Source organism: Numida meleagris, chromosome 1, assembly GCF_002078875.1.
Source record: "Numida meleagris isolate 19003 breed g44 Domestic line chromosome 1, NumMel1.0, whole genome shotgun sequence".
NCBI classification, from domain to species: domain Eukaryota; kingdom Metazoa; phylum Chordata; class Aves; order Galliformes; family Numididae; genus Numida; species Numida meleagris.
This window is the reverse complement of record NC_034409.1, coordinates 116,873,828-116,896,033: the sequence shown is the minus strand read 5'-3', so window position 1 is coordinate 116,896,033 and position 22,206 is coordinate 116,873,828. Positions and strand designations below refer to the sequence as shown.

The 22,206-nt window shown below is 37.3% G+C and overlaps 1 protein-coding gene across 2 annotated transcripts in view; it reads left to right on the top strand.

Annotated features, from left to right (window-relative positions):
• Nucleotides 572-22,206, top strand: part of MBTPS2 (membrane bound transcription factor peptidase, site 2) — a 35,832-nt gene continuing 14,197 nt past the window's right edge. For both annotated transcript variants that reach the window (XR_002442313.1, XM_021408925.1), the window contains exons 1-8: nucleotides 572-903; nucleotides 5,399-5,547; nucleotides 7,201-7,339; nucleotides 11,334-11,437; nucleotides 13,735-13,862; nucleotides 17,289-17,407; nucleotides 18,355-18,535; nucleotides 20,992-21,086. Coding sequence is in view for 1 of the 2 variants with exons in the window: in XM_021408925.1 (XP_021264600.1) it covers nucleotides 829-903; nucleotides 5,399-5,547; nucleotides 7,201-7,339; nucleotides 11,334-11,437; nucleotides 13,735-13,862; nucleotides 17,289-17,407; nucleotides 18,355-18,535; nucleotides 20,992-21,086 (990 nt within the window). In the remaining variant the exon portion in view is untranslated. The remainder of the gene's footprint in view (nucleotides 904-5,398; nucleotides 5,548-7,200; nucleotides 7,340-11,333; nucleotides 11,438-13,734; nucleotides 13,863-17,288; nucleotides 17,408-18,354; nucleotides 18,536-20,991; nucleotides 21,087-22,206) is intronic.

Genomic DNA, 22,206 nt, shown 5'->3' with positions numbered 1-22,206 from the left:
GATTCAAAGCACAGACACTGGTAGAGCTCTTGAAAACACAACTGCTACAAAGCTTTCTGTGTGGAAAATACAGATTGTGGTCGGCATCACGAACTCCCAGCTGTTCCACAGCACAGCCTGTGAACCCACAGACCAACACATCAGAGCTGAAGAACTGACAGATAAGTGTTTACAGTAGGGAGGTGTCCTGAGTACTGACAAAAAGAGGCCAAGGAAAGTTAATCTAGAGCACATACGGAAAGGTGAGCTGGAAACCACAAACTGCAGAGGGCTCTCCCATCAATGGTGTATTCATTGCTAAAAAGAACTTTTTAGAAATAATGAGAAAATTGAGAACACAATCGTGTTTTTTGTTTATTTGGTTTTGGGTGGAAGAGGTCAATGTCACCGTTTGTACACGCAAATAAGTATCACTTTTATCCTTTGTTTTGTACTTATTTGCTTTTAGAGCTCACAGTTTGAGTTAAACTTGGAAAGGCTCTGAGAAACCAGCTGTGACGTCACCCTACATGCGGGGCGGGGCGGGGCGGGGCGGGGCGGGTCTCCTTCCGAATTGCCCCTCCCACCCCATTCCGTACCAACAGCGCAGGCGCGGTCATGCCCGAGTCCAGCACAGGTGGGAGGGACGGTCGGCCCTCTGCGCACGCGCATCGCCTCCATGCGTTCCCCCCCGTGCCGTGACGTCACGGCGTCACCTGCCCAACCTCGACGTGTTGCCCGGAAGTGTCCGTGCGGACAATGCAGCCGGTGGAGAAACGTTCCGGGGCAGGTTTAGTTCCGGAACGCTCCTCCGCGTGAGCCGCCGCGGCCGCCGGCTGGGCTGCCACAATGATCCCGATCCCAGTGGTGGTGTGCGTGCTGGGGGGCTGGTGCGCCATCTACCTGGCGGATACGCTGCTCAAGGTGAGGGCTGTGGGCGCAGAGCCCAACGGGAGCTCAGGGCGTACAGGCGGGTCAGCAGCGCCGCTCCCCACCTCGCTCCGCTGGGCTGGCAGCATCCAGCACCGCCGCCAGCGAGAGGCCTCCCCGCCTCCCCTCCCTCCTTGGGGGCCGGCCACGGTCCCCGCCTCGCCCGCGCGGAGCCGCCGCTCCCCTGCGTGGGCCCTGCAGGCCTGAGGCGGCCAGCGACGTCCCGCCAATGAGAATTAACGGCTGTCTCCGGCCGCCGGGCCCAGAGCGCTCCCCACTAGCCACTGCTCCCACTAGGACGTGCAGTAGCCCAAGAAATGCGAGGAAAATATAAAATGAAAGGTTCCATCTAGAATTCTCTTGCTTTTTGAAATTAATGCTACAGTCTAGGAACTGCTCTGTTTCTACCAAGTACAGATAGGGTCTAGCAGTGTCAAAGTAACAAATGTTCGTTTTGTCATTAGTGTGAAACACAGAGAAAAATGCTATAAGGAAAGCTACGTTTTAGCTGATGAGGACACTTGGAAAATTAAGTAGCTCCCCCTGCTGCTAATTGCCATAGAGCAACCACAGCTCAGTCAACGGTGACAGCCATTAGTTGCTGAATATTAATCTGTACATCTTAATGGTGCAAATGACAGAAAAATAAAACAGTAATTTATCTGAAGATTTTTCAAATTGTAACACATCGAGTCTATATTATATCTATATTATCTAATATATCAAGGCCATATTTCATAACAAGCATGACATTGTTTGGAAACACATTAGAGAATTGGCTGAACGCAGGACGAGCGTGCTCCCAAATAAGTGAGACACTCAACCATCAGGAAGATCAGTCAGCAGGCTGATGTTCTGGTGGTAGCTTTGTGTCTGATTAAAAATCTCAAGCTGTAAAGCAGTCACTGAATTCACATAGTACTCTTGCAGCATGATACTGAGACGCATTTGTATCTCTGAGATTTTGAAGATTTTTCAGAATTAGAGCTTAAAATAATTCCTTTTTGTGAGTAAGAAGAGCTTCTGCTTTTCTTAGAACCTCTAGTAGAGCCTAGAAGCAGTAAAGGAGAAAAGAAAACGTTGGTGGGAGGCCACTTAGTATCTGCTTTATATTGAGAAAGAAAGGCAAATGCCCGGAATGCTCTAGCAAGCAGGAGAGTCCAGGAGTTAAATTGTAACTTTGATGTTTTAACTACAAGTTATCAGTGGTAATTAATCGTCAGGAAGTATAGGGGAGCTGTTGGGTTTCAGTGAACTTACAGGTAGATCTGATAAGTTTCATTGTGAGTACCACAGCCAAAATAGATTATGGATTAAATGACCAGATTTAGGTAATTAGGAAACTCATGTTTGTTTTATTGCTAGTACTCTAAATCTCCCACCACACTTATAACTGAACTGCTAGCAACTGTAACAAACTGTCTAGATCTCCAGTCTCTTGCAATTTAAGTACATGAAAATGACATACAGAACATAAGTGAAAAGTAATACCGGAGAACTTTTCTGTGCATTATGCTGATAATGTTTTGGGCAACAGAAGGATATGTGCTGTAACTTGATGTTTATTCTGTACACTTTCTCAATGTGCAGTGTCTCTTGCTCAGTTTGATCTCTTATTAATTTTGTTCAGGTTTCAAGCATTTTTGTATGGCAGTCTCACTCTTTGGGACTCCATAATATGAAAGGCAGAACTCTGTGTATAAATGCCATTTTGCACAAATAAATTCACATAATATTGCTTGAATTACAAGGCACATTCGTGTTAGCAAATCAACTATGAATCAGGCTGGGATTTGGAAGGTTCCTCTTGTTGCTCTTTGTTGAACCACTGATAAGAAAGCTTCCTGATGAAGACTGGATCTTACAAAAGGGAGTCACTTAGGCAGACCCCTGAATTGCTGCTCCCCAGCATGTTAAGTCATCCCATTTCATTGTGCCTGAAGGACCAGGGATGTGAAAAGGATGGAAGGTTGTCCCTCCTTCTGCTATCAGAAGTAAAAATGCTTTAGGCCCATTCAGTCAACATTAGCCTTCAGCTTTTAAGGTCAGGAAGCTGAAATGGTCCAGGGCTTTTGAACGAACTTTGTCAGCACAAAAGAATGTTAAGGGCTCCTGCTTGCTGACTGATATTTATGGAGCTCCTGGAGTATGTAGTAGGCGGTCATTACTTTGAAAGATTGCATAAATAAAAAGGGTATTGCTTTTATAGTAAAATTAATGTAACAGAGGTCACTTAGAGTTCAAGTTAAAGAAGCTGAACCGAGGTCTGTGTGGAGGAAGACTGAGGTGAAACAAAGGGTAATAATATACCTCATACCAGGGCAAGATGGTGCACGTCCTAATGTTGTGATCCTATTGGGCTCAGGACAGAAGGAGCAAAAGTTTGCATCGAGCTTTTTCATACATTTTGAAAGGAATGTGGTCACTTGTTTCAAGGAATGCTGTCATTTAGTGATTATGAATACCACTTACAAATCAAAGTTTTATTTTGTGCCTTTTGGCACATGTATTGCTCAAGAATCCCACATTTCTCATTAAGAACTGCATATTTGTTTATGCTAGTAGAGAGGGGCTGTGGTTTGGTTAGAATGAATTTGAAGGGATGCATTAGTGGAATTTCTAGGGGAAAAGTGGCTGATGTTTTTGTACGTGGTTAAGAGAACAGATACTTTTGAAGTACCAGATCTCTATTTCTGATTAATAATGCATGTTTATTTGTTTCTTTTTTTGTTGGTTGGTTTTTGTTTGGTTAGGTTTGGGGTTGTTTGGGGTGTGGGGTTTTTTTTGTTTGTTTGTTTGTTTTGTTTTGTTTTTGTTTGATCCTGTGTAAACTGAATAGGATACATGTGTTTACTGAATTCCCAAAATACAGTTTCTCTTGTCAGATGTACTTAATGTTGTACAGATTTTTGTTCTAAATTATCAGGTAGATTATGTGATCAGGCATTTTTCTTTGTTTCTCTGGCTTATGCATGATTTGTAAAAGAGTAATAGTCTTTGTGATCTCTTCTATTAAAGATAGGCTAGCAAATGCTAATCTAGTTGTGGATAGTAAACTTAGCAGTGTTGTAGGGAATGACTGACCAGTATTGACTAGGGGATACATGACAACCACAGAAATTTTTGTTGTACTCAGCTGACTGAACAAAAATATGACTGGAATCAATAACTTGTAGAAGAAGTTACACAGAAACATATAAATAGAAAGGATAAGATGAGAGGCTGTTACTTGAAATATTGTTTTAGTTTATTTTTAGTAAATTTTACTTCACATTGTAATTAATTCAACAAAATGAGAAAAGCTATGAATATGATTGTGGAAGATACGATACACTGCTTGTTTCTCACCACCAACACAGAAGGACAGAAGCAATGCAAGGAACTTGGCAAGTTCTAAATTTGTTTCAAGAACCATGGAAGACAGCCAGGAACATGTGAAGTTCTGTCTACAGGCAGAGGAGAGACTCTTGTGAACTGCACATTCCTGACATCTTCAATAGGTGCTGCTCCTCATAGGGAAATGAAGGAACAATGCTATAGTTCAGACGGCTCTGAAGACTTGTCTGGGTTATGTCAGACACACTCCTGCTCTGATAAGCTTTTCCTCAGCTACATATTTCTCTTTTCTCCTCTACGGAAAGCTGCCCTTCGGTTGGCTTTCTGGTACTAGCTTCCAGGAATCAGGCTGAGGAAGAACTATTGAGAAAACCAGCACCATATGTTATAAAATAGCGGTTGCAAAACTGCTACTATTGGTTTATAATTCTGGGCACTAATGCAGTAAAGTATTAATTATACAGTCCATAGGTTGCATTCATTATAAAGACAAATATAAGGAGAAATCTTTGGAACTACTAGGAAGATGTACCAACAGTATCTTGAAATGCTGTAAAATTATCAGTGAAATCGCTGTTGCAGAATAGGTTGATAATTTTAAAGTCCTTCTGCCTTTTTGGTAGTATGATCGTGTATTTCAGGTCTCTTCAGTCATAGTCTGCATTTGAAAAGTAGACCTCATTTTTACTCTTGCTAAAGGATACTCCCACTACCGATCCACATCTCACCAGTATTAGAAACAAGCTGATACCAACAGAAAGGCAACAGAATGTGTTTGCTGCAGTTTTAAAAACATGTACTAAAACAAAATTATGCAGAGAAGAAATACAATAAAAGTTCATTTTTTAGCCAGACAGTTAAAAATCACTTAAAGTGGTTTAACAGTAGTAAAGATAATAAAGATCTTATTTGGTAAATACCACTGAATACCTAATCTATCTCATAATCCTAGAATTGCTGTGATTTACCTCACAACAGTGGCATAGCTTTTTGTATTATATGTCACCTATGAGTCAAAATACAAATAATGTACAGGACATGTACTTGAAGTTGTATGTTTGTCTGTATATATGAATCCGATTTACTGCTTGTTCACATAGCACAGAATCTTCCTTAAAGTTTTGGGTTAACCTAACTTTCCATTGTTTTGCAGTCTTCCAGCTCTTTGAAGGCATCTTATGAAGACTGGTTGGTGAACTATGGCTTGAGTGTCTCTCCTTTTCACATGCGATGGCAAACAGCACTCTTCAACCGACAGTTCTACAACTGGGGGAGGTGGAAACCCAGATTTCTGTATTTATGGTATACATTCAGGATATTTTTTTCTGTCAAATGCATACAGAGACAGGAATTATGACCATGTCTATGCCTTTTATCCATAGCAGTGGAATGGGTAGATCTGGTTATTACTGTAGACTAACAATAAAATAGAACAAACATGGTAGCCGTAAAAGTACTATGCCAGCATAAGTCTATCTCCTCTGCTAGAAATGACATAGCAAAGTTATGCGTGGAGATGCTATAAAACTAGAAATCTGTAAACTGTATTTCTACCTATGGTTTGAGCCATTCATAGTTCTTAAATACAGGGCTGTTACATACAATACTGTATGAGGAGGTAGATGTGGAAGCAGCTTCTCATATCCCAGATCTGTCCATTACTGTACGCCGAGTTTTCCCCTGATCATGCCTCCGATGCCAATCATTTCCCAGGCATTCAGCAACTATACCTCGTCAAAAGCACATTGCCCTCATTCTGTCTTTTACTTGCCTGTACTTTTCCCTGCTAAGATTGCATGGATTGCTGGTAATGGGTAAATTAGCAGAGTGGTTGTATGGATGCTTCTGGACTGATTTAGGAAATTACTGCTGAATTGCCTTCCTGCTGTTACTTTATATCCAGTAAGAAAATAAAAAAGAGTAGGGCTTGAATTTATTTTCATTTCCTGCATTGCTACCCTCAGAGAGATAGTTGTGAAAAAGAATTCTGCTTCATATTGGATTCTCTAGCATTGAGTGATTTTATTTTGATTTTAAATAGCTCTACATCAGTCACGATTTTTAATGTGTATAATTTATTACATTATAATGTTTATACCACTCTAATTAACATTATAGGTAGATATTGCTTAAAATAAATTTGTTAATTTCCGGTGAGCATTATTAAGGACAGTTAAAGATCAATTATGCTGTTGTGAAAAGAACAGCTAATGAATTGAAATGCTTTAGCTAAAAAATAAACTTTATCACATCCTTCAAGTATTATAATAGTGTAAAAGAATAATAATGATGAATAAAAATCAACTATTAGATGGGCTGATCTAAATTGAAATGTTTTTCTACATAATAATTTTAATAAATGAGTGAGAGGGAAAATGTTTTTAAAGTAATTGATTTTAAACTAGTGTTGCATTTGTATCTTTTAATTTTTCTTCTTTAAAGAAGTTTGAGTCTCATGTAAATGTTCTTTAGCACTTTTTTATTGCAGATGAGGAAGCTGCAAGTATGTATGCATGCTGTCTCATCACTTGATCCGCATTACTAAATATGTGATGGCATGGTGCAGCATGTTAAATTATACATTGTAAAGTTATGTTTTTATTCATGGCTAATGGCAAGTTACTCAAATTGAGTAACGGAATAAAGATTAGCGTATATAGGAACAGCACAAAAATATTGGAAAATGAATCAAGATGTGATTTGGATATCAAACATTTATTAAACAAGGAGAATACTATACAATTTTATGTTACTGGTATATACTGTTAGTGCTGTTAGTTTCCTTTAGCTAATGTTTTTGTATTGTATTGTTGATGTGTGAATAGTAGTAGCACTGGATAAGTTTTGCCCTACTCGTTTTGTCTGCTAAGTTGTGCTAATGTGGTTAAGTATCCAGAAAGTATTCACTACCTTCTAGTGCCTATGCATTTCTTAACTATTTGCCTGTCTTTGTAGGTTCAACATGGGAATGGTGTTTGGTATAGTTGCTATGTTTGGCTCTGTGATTCTTCTTGGAAAAACACTGGTGCAAACACTGACACAGATGCTGACTGAGGCACCAACAGCCCAGAATGATCGCATGCTGCAAGTTGTGGTAAGTGTTTTCTCCTCAGATCTTTATTTGAGGGTTGTGAGCTGATACTAACCATCTTCTTAATAAGATATACGATACTTAAATCCTCCCATGTAAGAATAACCTAGCTGCTGATACCCATTTAAATAAAAATTTGCTGGTTTATTATCAACCTTAAAAATGAGGTGGAAGTGGTGAAAAATGGGAAGACAAATAAAGGCAAATATGTGGAAGATCTTGTATTAAATATTCTCAGAAGTGAGAACTGGCTAGTAATTTTGAAAAGCTTTAAATTATTATACCACTAAGAATACAAAACAGCAATTGTAGTACTAAGAATACAAAACAGCAGTACGAATTTGCTTTCTCTGAGCCATGCAGTGTAGAGGCAATGGTGGCCTAGAAGTTTGCAAAACTAACCCATAATCCACAAGAAGAGAGGTGTTTTCTTTCATTTATTGCTATACAAAGCATTAGTGGGAAGGGAAAGAATTGTAAAGAGCTTTGTGTTATTGTGGAAGCAAAGATTCATTAGTGAAGAGATGTCATATTTTTGGATTGTTAAAAGGCCTCTACCTAATTTGCAGTACGAAATTGAGGGTCCTGTTTCTGGCAGTATCTAATCAGAGGCTTAGTAACAAGTTCTTTGATTGTTTCATGGATTTCTGATGATGGACAATATACTATGTTATTTTAGAAAGGAATGTCTTTTATAGAACGGGAGAGATTGCAAATATTGTCTTTTTTATGTCTTGCATCAAAATACGTAAGGCAGTAATGGAAGAAATGACATTGTACTTAAAGCAGTTTTAACATGGAAAGATTCCTAGCTAACCTTGTTTCTCCAAGAATTCTCTCTGACTAGAATGTGTAGGCAGAGATTACTCTGCCTTCCACTATATGGCAGTGATACCCAGCCATTTTGCTCTATTTCAATATTCAGTCGAGTGAACAGAAGTTGGGGATTGTGTGCTCCCGTGATAGACCTTCACATAAGTGCTGAACTGACTGTTCATTAGCATGTGCTATAAACTCAGTGCATTTGGTATGGTTTGGATTTGTTTCACACATACAGGGTGAATGTAGCGAATACAGTATGTGCTGGAAAAGCAGGCAACCTGAGAGAGAAGTATTGGTACTGCCACTGTGGTCATCTGGTCTACAACCTGCTCCTGAATTGTCTCCAGAAGTAGGCAGGAGCGGGTGAAAAGTCTTGGCGGCATGCTGTGTGTCCAAGAGAGCACAAACAGAACACGAGACTGAAGATTTCTCACTTAGCTGCAAATAGGGTCCATCCTAAGAATGTATGTTTATTATGTTTGAGAATAAGAAAAGTGTCCTCTACATGTTCTTTTTTTTTTTTTTTTTTTTTTTTTTTGATCATTTCCTGATCTAGTGGGTGGCAACTGAGCCAATGGTAGAGGGATTGGAACTAGGTGATCTTTAAGATCCCTTCCAACCCAAGCCATTCTATGATTCGATGGATCTATCCACTTTTTTGATACCAGAGTAAACTGGTCATTTGAAATACTCAGCTTTTCTATGTAAGTGACATAAATAGAAGGGAAGCAAAGTGGAGATGAGCCTTTGGAAGTAATCTGAAGTGAACTGTAACTATGAAAGCCGAAGTATAGCATAACATTAACAATTTTAGTGTGGAATGGATTCCTCAGTAACTGCATACTGGCAGGATCACTGCACTCAAACCAAGGACAGATCAGTACAGAAAAAGATGGAATGTATAGGGATAGTGTAATATCATATATGGGGATGAGATTACTTATCCTAAGCTGACTTGTGGTTCTCTTTCTTTTCTACCTTATTCTTTCATTTCTGAAATGAATTATACACAATTGTATAATTCTGCTTTTAAGGAGTTTCAGTATTCTGTTTGAGGGGAATGCAGTAGCATAAGTTGACGCTAAAAAGTGACCCAGATGAGGTTGTAAATAATAAAATCTTCTCCTCATTCAAATTAGTTATCTATATGTTTCATAATAAATCAATTGCCTTGGAAGAGAGAGAGTTAGTTGCTTTCTTTCTTTAAAAAATAAATTTGTTAATTATGTTTCAGCATTTGGCATGGATCTACTTAGCCTTTAGCCTTCAGTTTTGGGAGAGGGAAAATACAGTTCTGCTTGCTTTTTATGGATTAAGATTTTTGCACCTTTCCTCTTTTTTTTTTTTCAGTCATGTACTTTATTTAAAATATCCATCTGTAGGTAACTGGGTTCTTTCTTTAGCTGCCCCCTCTTGTGTTGGCTGCCTGTTAACAAAAACAGGGATGAAGCAGATCAGTTATTAGAATAGGATCTTCTTTTAATACAGGCATTCCTGGAAGACCATGAAATATAAGATGGCAATGCCTATTCACAAAATACTGCATGAATCCTTCATGATATTTAGCTTCCCTTTTAAAGGGGTATCTTAAACTTGTTTCTTTGACATGAGCACTGAAAGCATTCAGTGCTGTTTTCTCATGTGCTACCATCAGGGTGGCACTAAGATGGCAGCTTTTGCTGTTGCTGTCTGTCCTTTCATGTATGCAGAGCAGAGAGCCACTGAGAACACCACTTAAGTGATCCGTTAGTACCACCAGCTGATGCTTTAATAGCAGCAACGGATGCTTAACAAGTGAACAGCGGCTATCTTCATAATGTGAGGTAGGACTGTTGTGCCAGTTAAGATAAATACCTCGGTCATGATCACAGTCTGAACAGAATTTGTGAAATGATTCGATATAATACTAATGAGAACGGTCCTCCGAAGGATTTCTTTTAGCAAGTTGGTCTCATAAGCTGTTTCAGAGTTCTGCATGGGTAGTTAAATGCATATAATTGAAGAATGAGCAGGGCTACCCTCAACAGTAGGGTTGACTAGGGTCTGTTCAGTTGGATCTGCTGCCAGGAAAACAGCATTCAGGAACTGCAGCTTTTTGTTGTCAAACGAGGTCGTTAAAGAGTCTTAGAGGCAGGTGAAGAATTTTTGCCCATACCATCTCTTTTCTGCCACTGAATCACAATAAATGCCATGTGTACTGCAGCTGATAGTACCACAGGGTTTCTTGCTTAGAGTAGGGGAAGCAGCAGGGTAGGCAGGACCACTGCCCCCAAGTCAGCAGCTCAAGTGGCCTGGTCTTCCTACTGCAGCCACAGCAGCTGAGAGGATGTGGGAGCCGAGCAGCCCTCTGTCCCATGGAGAAAGAGGATAATTCCTCCTTGTCTGACTTGTGCCTCCTTTGGAGCCTGGATGAAAGGAGCTGGTGCAGAGAGGAGCTGGGCTATGGTGGGAAACCACACAAAAAGGAGGAATGTGGGGCATGCGTGTTATACCTTAATCAATTAAAATAATATCTCCATTGCAAGTGATTTTTTAAATCTTAATTTAAAAGGTTAATTTTAAATGTTAATTTGCCATATATAGACTGCCAAAACTTGAACAATAGACAGAACTTACCCTTTTTTCGATCTTTTAAATTGGAGTGATCTCATGTTTTATGTACAGAGAGAAGGGAGACTGACAATTCCAGTTGAAGGCTGTTTTTTTTCTTAACTTTTACGGCTCATGTTTTAAGTGAAGTACACTTCTTTTTTTTTTTTTTTTTTGAAGAGTGGATCTCAATAGCCACATGACTGTCTGCAGCACAATGCAAACCGCTGTTCACAGTGCCAACCCTCTCTCTAATTAAAGTTGAAGGCTGCATATGTGTTTATAAACTTCTGGAGCTTAGTATAAAGTAGGACACAGTGTCATGGTTGTGGGGACTGAATAGGAAGGGTGAAGGCTTTTTCACCTAGAGAGCTTTTCAACCTTTAGCAAAAGAATTTATATCTGTGTATTTTAAAATGCATTGAGAGAAGAGGTACAAACCAGCAGTGCTGTGTGAGTGGCTCTTACTGTGTTGGTGGGCTGAGAAAGCTGAGTGAGAGCAGCAAGGATAGAGACAGAATGATTTGTCTTTGTACCTCTTGGTTTCCTCGTGTGTTTTGTTTTGTTGTCATGCCCACATGAACAGGTGCCTGGTGTAAATTTGCCTGTCAGCCAGCTGACCTATTTCTTCTCTGCAATCCTCATCAGTGGTGTGATACATGAAGTCGGCCATGGGGTGGCAGCTATTCGGTAATACGAACTACTTTTCTCTTACTATGTGCCAACAAAGCCTAATATTCCAGAGTATTTAATTACAGGGGAATGTTACTAGCATTTCTTCAGCTTTTCTTGAGAATCTGTTTATTCTTTATTTCATAACTTCCTTAGATTTTAAGTTTCTAAAGATGTACAGTAAAGGACAGAGTTTTCATTAAGTGTGTATTCTACAGATCATGATTCTGCTTTGTAAATATACCGTCCTGCAACAGGTTTATAATAATTCTGCTTCTAAGTGATCCTGTTTTTCACAAAGTAATTGCATTTCTGGAGCTGTTGCATTTGAAGAGGACTTGCATGCTATTGTACAATGGTATTTTAAAATAGAGTTAAAATTAATTTGTTAAACGCAGCCTGTGATGAAGCATCTGAAAAGGCTAAAGCAGCAACTCAGTTAAATGTGATTTGCACCTGTTAATCTCAACGATGTGTGAATTTTTGATCATGGATGAGATTTTTTATTATTATTTAACTGTGGTGATTACTTCACAAGAAAGTTATTTGACATGGTTAATCATTACACTTAAACAGCACTCCAGCATAAGAAGGTTAAGTGGTGCTTACTGGAACTGATTTTCAGGTGTCCTCCATGTATCTCCTAAGCATCACAGGCATTAGTTGTCCCACGGGCATGAAGCCCTAAATTGTTTCACTGATTTTCTTGAACATAGGAAGACATAACAGCGTCTAAACCTGTTACTGCCTGTTTTATGGCCCTGAATGTTCTCAGTCAAAGGAATGATGTGGCTCCCTATGTATCATATAATCCATTTGTCTTCAAGCTTGGTTTCTCTAATGTTTTTATCTGTGGAGGAAGAAGCTCTTACTCTTGCACATCCCACAACAGGAAGAGCTAAGAACATTTCCTTCAAGTGCTGCTGGTTAACTGCAGAGAATTCAGGAGTAACTATAGAGCTGTTTCTAACATTTGTAGCTCCTATAGCTTTGTGGTATGATACTTTCATTCAAGATCTGGGGCAATGGCTTTGAATATTCAGCTTCAGTTTATGTTTTTGTTAAAATTTGATTCTCATCTATTTTTAGGAGAAAAACTTGTATTGTAAATGTAAATTGTAATGTAAAATTGCTATTGGTTAAGATGTGGAAGACTTAAGTTGTTTTTGACTGTTGCTGCTGCTGTTTTTTCCCTGTTTTTGTTTTGTTTGTTTGTTTTCCTCCTAGTGCAGTTTGGGTATATAGTGCTGTTGCAGTCCACCCTCAGGTTTTACTAAATAACTGTACTATGGAAAAATTGTATTTATTATTATTGCATATGATAATAATGTTTTCAGGCAAGTCACTTTGACTCTCTGAAATCTATTACACACTTTCACCAACTTCAGTTCAAGATAGTATTGGCTGTGGACCACAAAAACTTAAAGTATTTGAGTCTAAGCTTAGTCAAGGCTTATGCCAAACGAGCCTTTTTTTTTCCGTCTGTCTTCTACCCAAGTAATGAAGTACGGAATGGCTACGAGAGTAAAGATTTCTTATTTGTAGTAAGGGTAGATCTTATGAGCTGAATGCAGGGAATTAATGTATTCACTCTGATTCATTTTGCATAAATTTATATCTTTTCATAATTTCATGTCTCCTTTTAATTTATGTACTCCTCATTCTTGCAGCTGGTGTTGTATAGAAAGGATCTAAATATAATGCTATGCCCAGTGAACTGCCACAAAAAAAAAAAAAAAAAAAAAGAGGAATTAGCTGATTTGTGCCTGGCTTGCAAAAATTGTCTTTGATTGTCACACCTGTGCAAGTCCCTTAGAAAATATCTAGCTTCAAAGGGTACCAAAAAGTGCCCTTTGAAAGTGTACCTGTTAAAGGAAAGACGTAGCTTTTCCAGGTACTTTTTCAGGGATTGCTTTGAAATTGAGACATAAGGATTATCATTTTTTACCTAGAAGAGGACCCTAATGTTAAAATATGTACTAAAGTGTATATTACTTCAAAGTAGGTTTTATAGAGAAGTATTTAATTCATTACTGTTGCCTAGGAAGCAGAAAAGAGGTTGAACTTAGTGTTTATTTTTTACCTGGCTCATAAATGCTTGTTGCATACAAGGGGCAATTACTGCAGAAAATATCCTCTAGTTTAATTATCTTTCCATCCTTCATGCTATGAAAAAAGTTAGTTTTATAATTTTAATTTTTGTTATTCTCATAGTCAAAAATACACGTGCTATGAAGAATCTCAGTTTTTCGTTTCTTAGTGTACAAAAACCCCTCTTCATTTTTCTTTTTTTCTTTTTTTTCTTTTTTTTAAAGAGAACAAGTACGATTTAATGGATTTGGGATTTTTATCTTCATTGTCTATCCTGGAGCATTTGTTGACCTCTTCACAACCCACTTGCAACTAATATCACCAGTCCAGCAATTAAGAATATTTTGTGCAGGTAATACTTTGTGCTCTTTCATTAAGTCTTTGCTTAGCACAGTTACTTTACAGGCATCACTTGTAGATCTTTGGTAGAGGACTGAACATTTACAATGAAGAAGCATAAAAGCTTCGCTTTAACAAAAGATGATCATTCTGTTCTGAACCTAAACTGTGATGTCATAATTTTTTTTTTTAATCACTACTGTCCTTATTATGTTGCTTTCTGAAAGAGATTGTTCTGTTCTTAGGAGCTTAAATGAGTGCTGGTTTCCTGCCTTGAAAAACGTTATGTCTTATATCTGATTCAGAATGCTTGTAGATGTGATTGAGGAAAAAATGTACTTTCTGCTCATCCTCTCCCACTAGCATAAGCTCTTAGATCAGCTCAGGTGCAGAAGCTCCTTTGACTCTTCGCATATTGAATGGCCTAAATACTGAAACTCTGGAGCACACAAACTGGAAAAATGCTCAGACAGAAGATTGGTGGTATGAGAATGTGATTTGCTGTCACAAGTGAACACTCCTGTGTGACCGCGACCTTTTTCTGCAATAGGAGGAATGTGATTTTCAACAGTATCTTGACTGATTTTCTATGAAGTGTGAGTTAAATTATTATATAGTTGACTGTGTTTTGATGTTGCTGTCAGAAGGAAATGAAGGCTAAACCACAAACATCTGAAGAGAGTCGCAGCTCCAGATAAACTTCCAAATGGTTTTCATTTGAGGTCTTTTGTTTCTAAAGAGAAATCCTTGGATACTGGGAATTAGAGCACCATTGTTGTGGAAAGTTATACTGAGACAGTGTTATGCTTCAACTGCTTGTATTATTACTGACTTCTAGAGACAAAGAAGTTTCCCAACCTATTGAAGTAAAATAGAAAAAATAATGGTATGCTTTAGTTCACGATAATGATAGTTTTCTGTTGCAGAGAGCAATAGAAAGCAGCCAGCCTGTTGTACTATGTACATACTAACACTGTTTCTTGAATATTGTAACTGTAAAGCTTTATAAAGAGGATTTTAGACTGGCATACAGAAACATTAAGCATACTTGCAGGTTTTTATAGATCAGGTAAATGATGATAAATTTTAGATAAGTAAAGAACTATATTCTAAATGCCCTAATGCACCAAAATCATTTGTTGCAATAGGCTAGCTTATGAAAGCCTTTTTCTCAAATTAATCAATTTCCATTTTCAGCTAGTGTGAACAGAACTGAAAGAGAGGAAATAATAATTTTCAAAATAAGTTGTTTACATTTATTTCTGGAAAATTGTCTAGAAAAATGAGTTTGTAAGCTGCAATAGAAAAGAGTTGCTTGCATAGCTTGGGTGACAAGTGAACACATGTAATCATTTTGAGAAAACCTTAAATAGGATAATACAAGATAGGCACACTTTGCAAGGCTGCTTAGCATCAGTGGCTTGTTATCACTTTGCTATAACAAATATATGCAGGTTTTTTTACAGTTAGTGGTATGTATGTTTCAGCACTAGGATGTGTTATGATGCTAAAATATGATATTCAGTAAGCTTGACTCCATTTTTCTTAATTTTCAGAACAGCTGAATGAACCTATTATCAAATCTTCAGTGTACTGAAGATCTGCATTTACAAATACAAGGTTTTGGATTTTTATATGGTCGCTAAATAAAAGAACTAATAGAGAACTATACTGAATATTCCCCTGGTAGTTCACTTGTACTCTGGAATTCAAAGAATATATTTGTTGTACAGCAGATGGCATCATGAGTTCAAGAATTGTGAGACTTCTATTTTTAGCTTTCATTCCCTGCCTAGTGATTTAAAAAGTACTGCTGTGCAGCACTTGCTTACAGTTAGTTCAAATCAATGTATTTTTTTTTTTTTATTTTGTCTTGGCTTTAACAGAAAAAGGGAGTTAAAGATTTTTAAAGTATTATTTAAGGTATGTTAAGGGTTATAATATTTTTAAATATTTGTATTTAAATAATACTTCTTGGACATATATATAATACATCCTTGGACTTAAGTGTCCAAAGATGAGGCTGTTCCAGCAAAATGAAATTTGTGGTGTAGTCATCAGTGTGCCTCTACAGGTATTCTCATTTTTAGGCTGTTTGTTTTTCTAGGGATCACTTGGAATGAAGCTGAAGCCTTTCTATTTTAGGCTTTTCTGCTGTATTCCACACGGCAAACTGTGTAGATTATTCTATTAAGGCCTATGTTTTGTTGGCTGTTGGAAGGCATTTCTTGTCACCCTCCAGCGGTTCCATCAACTCTTTTTTTTTCCCTCCAGTTTACGCTCCAGTGACCACACTGTTACAAAACAATTTTGTTTCTGTCTTAGATGTTTAGACTTTGTTAAGCTGGAAAAAATAAAGGTTTGGTTTTGTTTAAAGATAAAAGGTTAAAACGTTTTCTTAATACTTCTTTTGTTGCATTTGTTTGTGTGCGTGTACCTATGTGTGTTTGATAATGATAATTGAATGCTGAAACGCTTTCTCTGATTATCTTTCATTGAGATATGATTAAAAACTCACAGAAGTAGAAATTACTTTAAGAAACATCTACTCCTAGAAATGGCAACAAACTCTTAGCTAAAGTGCTCAAGTGCTGTCAGTGTTTCTCATTTGTGCAGCATCAGAAACATTGTACTGTAAATATAGAATTGAATCAAACCCTCTTAACAAGTTGAAGCACTCTAAGAAAGGCGTAAGGAGTCTTCAGCGCTGAAAAGTTTTCCTGCATTGGTCATGCAGAATGTATGTCCAAGAGCACAAATGAAATGAAAAAATGGCATGGTGCTAGATGTTGAAGGAAGGCAAATGTGGCTTGGAGAGGTTTGTTTCATCCTATGGAGAGCAACATTCTATAGAGAGTGCTGTTACAAATATGTTGCCAAAATAAGGTTAGGAAATGCTGATTGAAATACTTAATGTCAGGATGTGGTTTTAGGCCTGGATTGTCTTGTAAAAGAAGCCATTTTTCAAATACATTTGTAACCTTGTTTGGTACACACAGATGCAATTATTTTTATTGTTACAATGGAAATAGCCGTGAAAAATACTGAATTGCAACTAAATTTCATACTTCTTGCTGACTAGGACAAACAATATTTATTCATCTGTAAGCCCATTAATTAAGAAGTAAACCCATTAAATTAAGAATCTTAAAGAGTTTATTGTGGTAGAAGGTGACAAGTAATAGATTTCTTTCCGCTTTTTTTTTTTTTTTTTATATTTATGATTTACGGATATGTCTGTGGATAGAAACTGTAGTTCAAAAATTGAGTCAGAAGCCAATATTTTTTTTCTGGATGTTCTACCATTAATTCATTTTTCATCCAGTCTTACATTAATTATTTCAGGGAAGTTAATTAGAAGTTAACATTAAAATCTTGCATTTCAGAAAAACACCTTCTTATTAGTGTTTATTTAGAAAAATGTTTCCCTTCTTTTTAGGAGTGTGGCATAATTTTGTTCTTGGTGTTGCGAGTTTCATGGTTTTATTTCTGCTGCCAGCCATTCTTTTCCCTTTCTATTACACGGGTGTTGGGGCACTTGTTACTGAAGTAACAGAGGTAAGAAAAGTTCCGTATTGGTTTCATATTATATGGTTTGTGATCTGAGATGTAACTGTGTCTCTTATTATCCCAATCAAACCTGGTCAATACAGTGCTTTTCAGAATCTAATATATTGTACTTTTTGTCTGCTTTAAGTTTATTTTAGTTTCTTTTTTCTTTCTTTTTTTTTTTTTGTATTAGTAAATGAACAAAGATGGCATGAATAATTAAAGACTACTGAGCGGACTCTAAGACTGTTCAGATATTTGAGATGAGTTTGCAGGCTTTTTTTTTTTTTTTTTTGTTTAGTACTGGCACCAGGTTAATCTACTCAAATATCTATTACCACTCTGCTCATTGCTGTCTGTTTTTAATGTTGGAGATTACTTTGATTTTCGTGCTTGTTTGGTCAGCTGTAAGCAAAGTAGAGTTAGACTGCTGAGTTTCTGGAAAGAAATGATTTTTTTTTTTTCTGGCTTAATCAAACACAGCATAGTTGAAGAAAAGCAGAGCTGAAAGAATTCAGTCTTGGACCTAAAAATGAGCAGATATGAGGAGAATGATGTTTTTTGTGTTTTATACTTGTAACAATCTAAGAACAACGTTTATTGTTGGAATATTTAGGGTATTAATTGAGGCTTCTTCAACTTAAAATGACATGAAAAAACACAGCATTTAAGTTGAGTGAAAATAATTGCTCAAATTTGAGGAGGTCCCTTGAAACACTTGGAGACTTCTCTTTTTTCTTTATGCACTAAGTAATTTTTTCTTTGTGGAGTATATTACTCTTGTAATGCTCTATCATCAGAGAAAATAATGAGTTCCAGTGGCACCTCAGGTTTTCTGTTAGTCTGAAAGTGATGTCTTTAACTCATTTAATGGATATTCAGCATCCATTCAACTGTAAACGGATCCGTGTAGTTTTAACTATAATAACAAGACTGACTTCAGTGTTTCTTCTTAGGATTCTCCTGCCAATGGTCCAAGAGGTCTTTTTGTGGGAGATATTGTCACAAGCCTACAAGACTGCCCAATTTATGGTGTAGAAGACTGGAATTCCTGTCTGGGAGACTTTTCACAGAAATCACAGATTGGCTACTGTATAAATACTGCCACACTACAGCAACTAAGCTTTCCAGCGAGAGGTGCTCTCTTCAATATTTTATATTGTAATTTTATCGTGTCTTAAAAACTACTTTGTATTTAGGATTTGTTAGCGGAGAAAGATTTCTCGAAAGTTGAGTCTGCTGTCTTGTCTTAAGCAGTGACCAATATGCCATTTCTTTCTGTGAAATACAAAAGCAGGGAGGGGATAGATAAAATAGTTTCTCTTGTCTTTCAGTCACTCTGTTAAAGTATCCTGTATCACCTGAATATTGAAGTTGCCTTCTTAGGACATCGTATGACTTGGTTATTAGCAATAATACAATTATCTCCTCTATTTTTTGGTTCAGTTATATGGATCAACTCAGTGATCTTTTGCAGCTGTAAATTCCATACATCACCTTATTGCTTTGATCAGCGTGACATTACAAATTGTGTGGCTTAACCCAATGATGTGCTTTATTACGGCCATTTCTTCTGATGTTTCTCACTAGAGGGGTTTTATGTTTCATTTACTTCTTCAGTCTCACAATTTCTTTGCCCATAAACTCATATTTGTCGGGACTGCATGTATTGCTTCTAGGAGACAGTCTCTTTCCTTCTGTTTTCACTTATACATTAAAGTTCTTTTTACTGCAAGAACTTACCCCAACAAAGAAGAAAAATGTGAACTGAACTAAGTTAGAACAATAAACAAAAATTAAGTAGAGCAAAAATGAGCAGTCAGCTAAATTGGCTGAATGTCTTGAGACATGCCCTACAGCTCTCCAGAGTTTGATTCATGGATGCATCCATGGAGACTGAATTCCAAAGGTAAGGGGCTGCAGCTGGGCAAAACCTGTAGGATGATACTCAGAGCTAGAAAATTGTCACTGCCTTTTAATTCATCATAATGGGAATAAACAGGAGGTTGGGCAACTCGGGTTCCCATGCTTTTTGATGCATTATCGTTCTGATGTGAGATTGAAAAAGTGGTATTTTGAATTTTTTAACATATAAGGAAAGTAATCCTACAGATTGAACTAAGATAAATATTTAAAGTGGAAGCTAGTGGAGTACAGGTAAGATCATGCTTTTTGATACGTAACAGTTTGGATCATCCCTCTGTAAGTGAGGGTATTTCTGGCAAATGTTTTCAGCTGGGCTGAGATGGCAAGCAAGAACCTCTTCTCAGATGCCATAGCTGTATATTCTGAGATTCTGCTGTTCTCTGAAATGTAATTTCAGAGTCATGGATAATAAAACTGAGTATTTTGCACCGGAATCAGTGCTATTTAGATGGAAATAGTAGGGACTTAATACTAGAGACTTAATATTTCATCCAGGCTTGGTTGCTGTATTGTGTTAGCAGCTCATCCCACTGCTGCATTCTAATCAGACCAGTCCATCTACATTTTCAGAGCCATAAGCCTCCAGCAGTGAGAAATATTCCTCTGAAATTAAATGAACTCCTTTCAGTCTCTGGCAGCTGTCATTTGTCAAAACCTTGACAGTTCACAACTAACATAAATACAGAGTATCAATAAAAATGTATATAGCAAATGGACCCTATCTATTTGACAGTAAAACAAATGAAGGATAAACTATTTGAGTATGAAGCTAGACAAAAAAACAGTGCCCGAGGGACCTTCTTGAAATTAAAAAAAAAAAAGTGTTTTCAATTTAGTTTATATGGGAACTAATTTCATGGTCATTCACTATTCAACAATATATCTGGTTGCTTCAGGGTACTTGAAGAAAGGATTGTATGGTACAGTGCTCGCACCTGTAAGCCTCAGGCATAAAGCTCCATGTTAATGGGTTGCTATTTATGCAGTGTTAAATCAGCAACCAGCAACTCAGGCATGATCTACCTAAGGAAAATACTGCAGTGTTGCTCTGACACAGGTTCTTACAGTGACTATTCTTTCAAATTTCTTTTTTTTTTAAACTGTTGCTGTAAAGTTAGGCTGAAGTATGATTTAAATGGCACCAACAGAAAGATTCTGTACCAGGTTTTAAAACATCACTTATTCACTGTTGCAGTTTTCAAGGCTTGGGAAGCTTTCAAAACCTGAATCTTGTAAAGGCTTTCACATTTTAAAGAAGACATTTTGAGTCTTGGTTATTTCAATAGTCCACCAGTGAAATCAGCATAACAGCAGGCATAAATTTCTATGCCAGCCCTTAATACAAGTTGGAGGCAATAGCTAAAATAATTTTTTAATTCATAATGCTCAGAACACTGAAGTAATAGATCCCCTAGATCTATTACAATAATCTCCTTGAGATCTAAAGACAAAAAGTTCAGCATGTGAAATGATTGAAATCAGATGACATTCTTAAAGTGGTAAAGCTTATTTTTAGTTGCAATGAACCATGGCTAGGCTCTGTGATTTACTTCAGTTCTTGAAGGCTACGAAATGGTTATTTTATTTTATTCAGAGACTTTCATTTCTTTTCAGGAAGTTTCTATACCATAATATTGATCTTTTGCTCTTATGCCTGTGTTCTTTAGTCTATAGGAGACTCGATGGCACAGTTGAATGTTGTAGTAACAATAGCCTCACAGACATTTGCTTTTCATACAACACTAACTTGGACAGCCATCGGGTAAGTTACATAAAGTGCTTATTCTGTTAGGTAAATCTGAAATTATTTAAATGAAATTAGAAATATTCACTAATGTTTATTTAGCATGCTCGAGTGCTTAAGAATACTTCTAGTTTATATTAAAGGTATATATGTACATTACTTTCCCCCCTTTATGTCTTACAAGTCAAAATATTGGTTGTAACTTTTCCCATGGTCAAGCGGTGTCTGGATGAACCAAAAAAGATCTTTTACCCCTCATTCATTTAGGCAGAAAGACACTTCTCCTATCTTCCCCATTTGATGCAGAACATTGATGAGAAAAATCAACTTCTGAGAAGAGGGTTAAATTTTTTATTTTGGAGCTTCAGTCTTTAAAGGTAGTGAACACTACAGGCAAACCAAAACACTATATCTGTTCTGTTATTTTGTGTGAAGCTGGCAATGCTGCTCACCAGTTAAAGCTAAAATCATGCAAGTCAAGATCCCGGAGATTGATTAATTTTTTCAACGTCAAGGCTTCCATTTGATTCCTTTTTCATCACACTTATTTTCTTTAGCATACGGAAACATCTGAAGTTTCCCAATAGGCTTTTGCCGTAGTGTCTTCAAGGTATGGAAATGTTTCTTAAAATACATGATCCATATTGACAGTGATGGAATATTTTTAACAGTTCTGTTTACAAGAAGGAAGAGCATGAGTTGCAACTGTGTAAACTTTTCTACAGGTGCCAATTAATTTTTGTTTTGTCCTGTAGGGATAAATATTTATATCTCCTATATTTACAGATTCTCTGATTGTAAACTTCCCATTCTAGTGTCCTTCTGCTGTATTTAGCCACTAAGCGTTGCACATGGACCAGCAGTTCACTTGAAATATGGTAGTGGCTGGAGTTGAGCAATATTTGGTAAATCATTGCCCTACTGAGCTTTGACACTCTTAAGCTCATATCTGCTACTTAGGAACAGCGATGAAATAAAAGCATCCAGAATCCTGTGACTTACAAATGTCCTTAGAATGGCTGTGATTTTTTATAAAATAACTTTAGATAGCATTCTCAAGTGCTACAGAGCAGTGTATGAAAATGTGCTCCTTCCTCTTAATTAGAAAAGAAAGAGCTTGTATTGAGGATAATGGAGA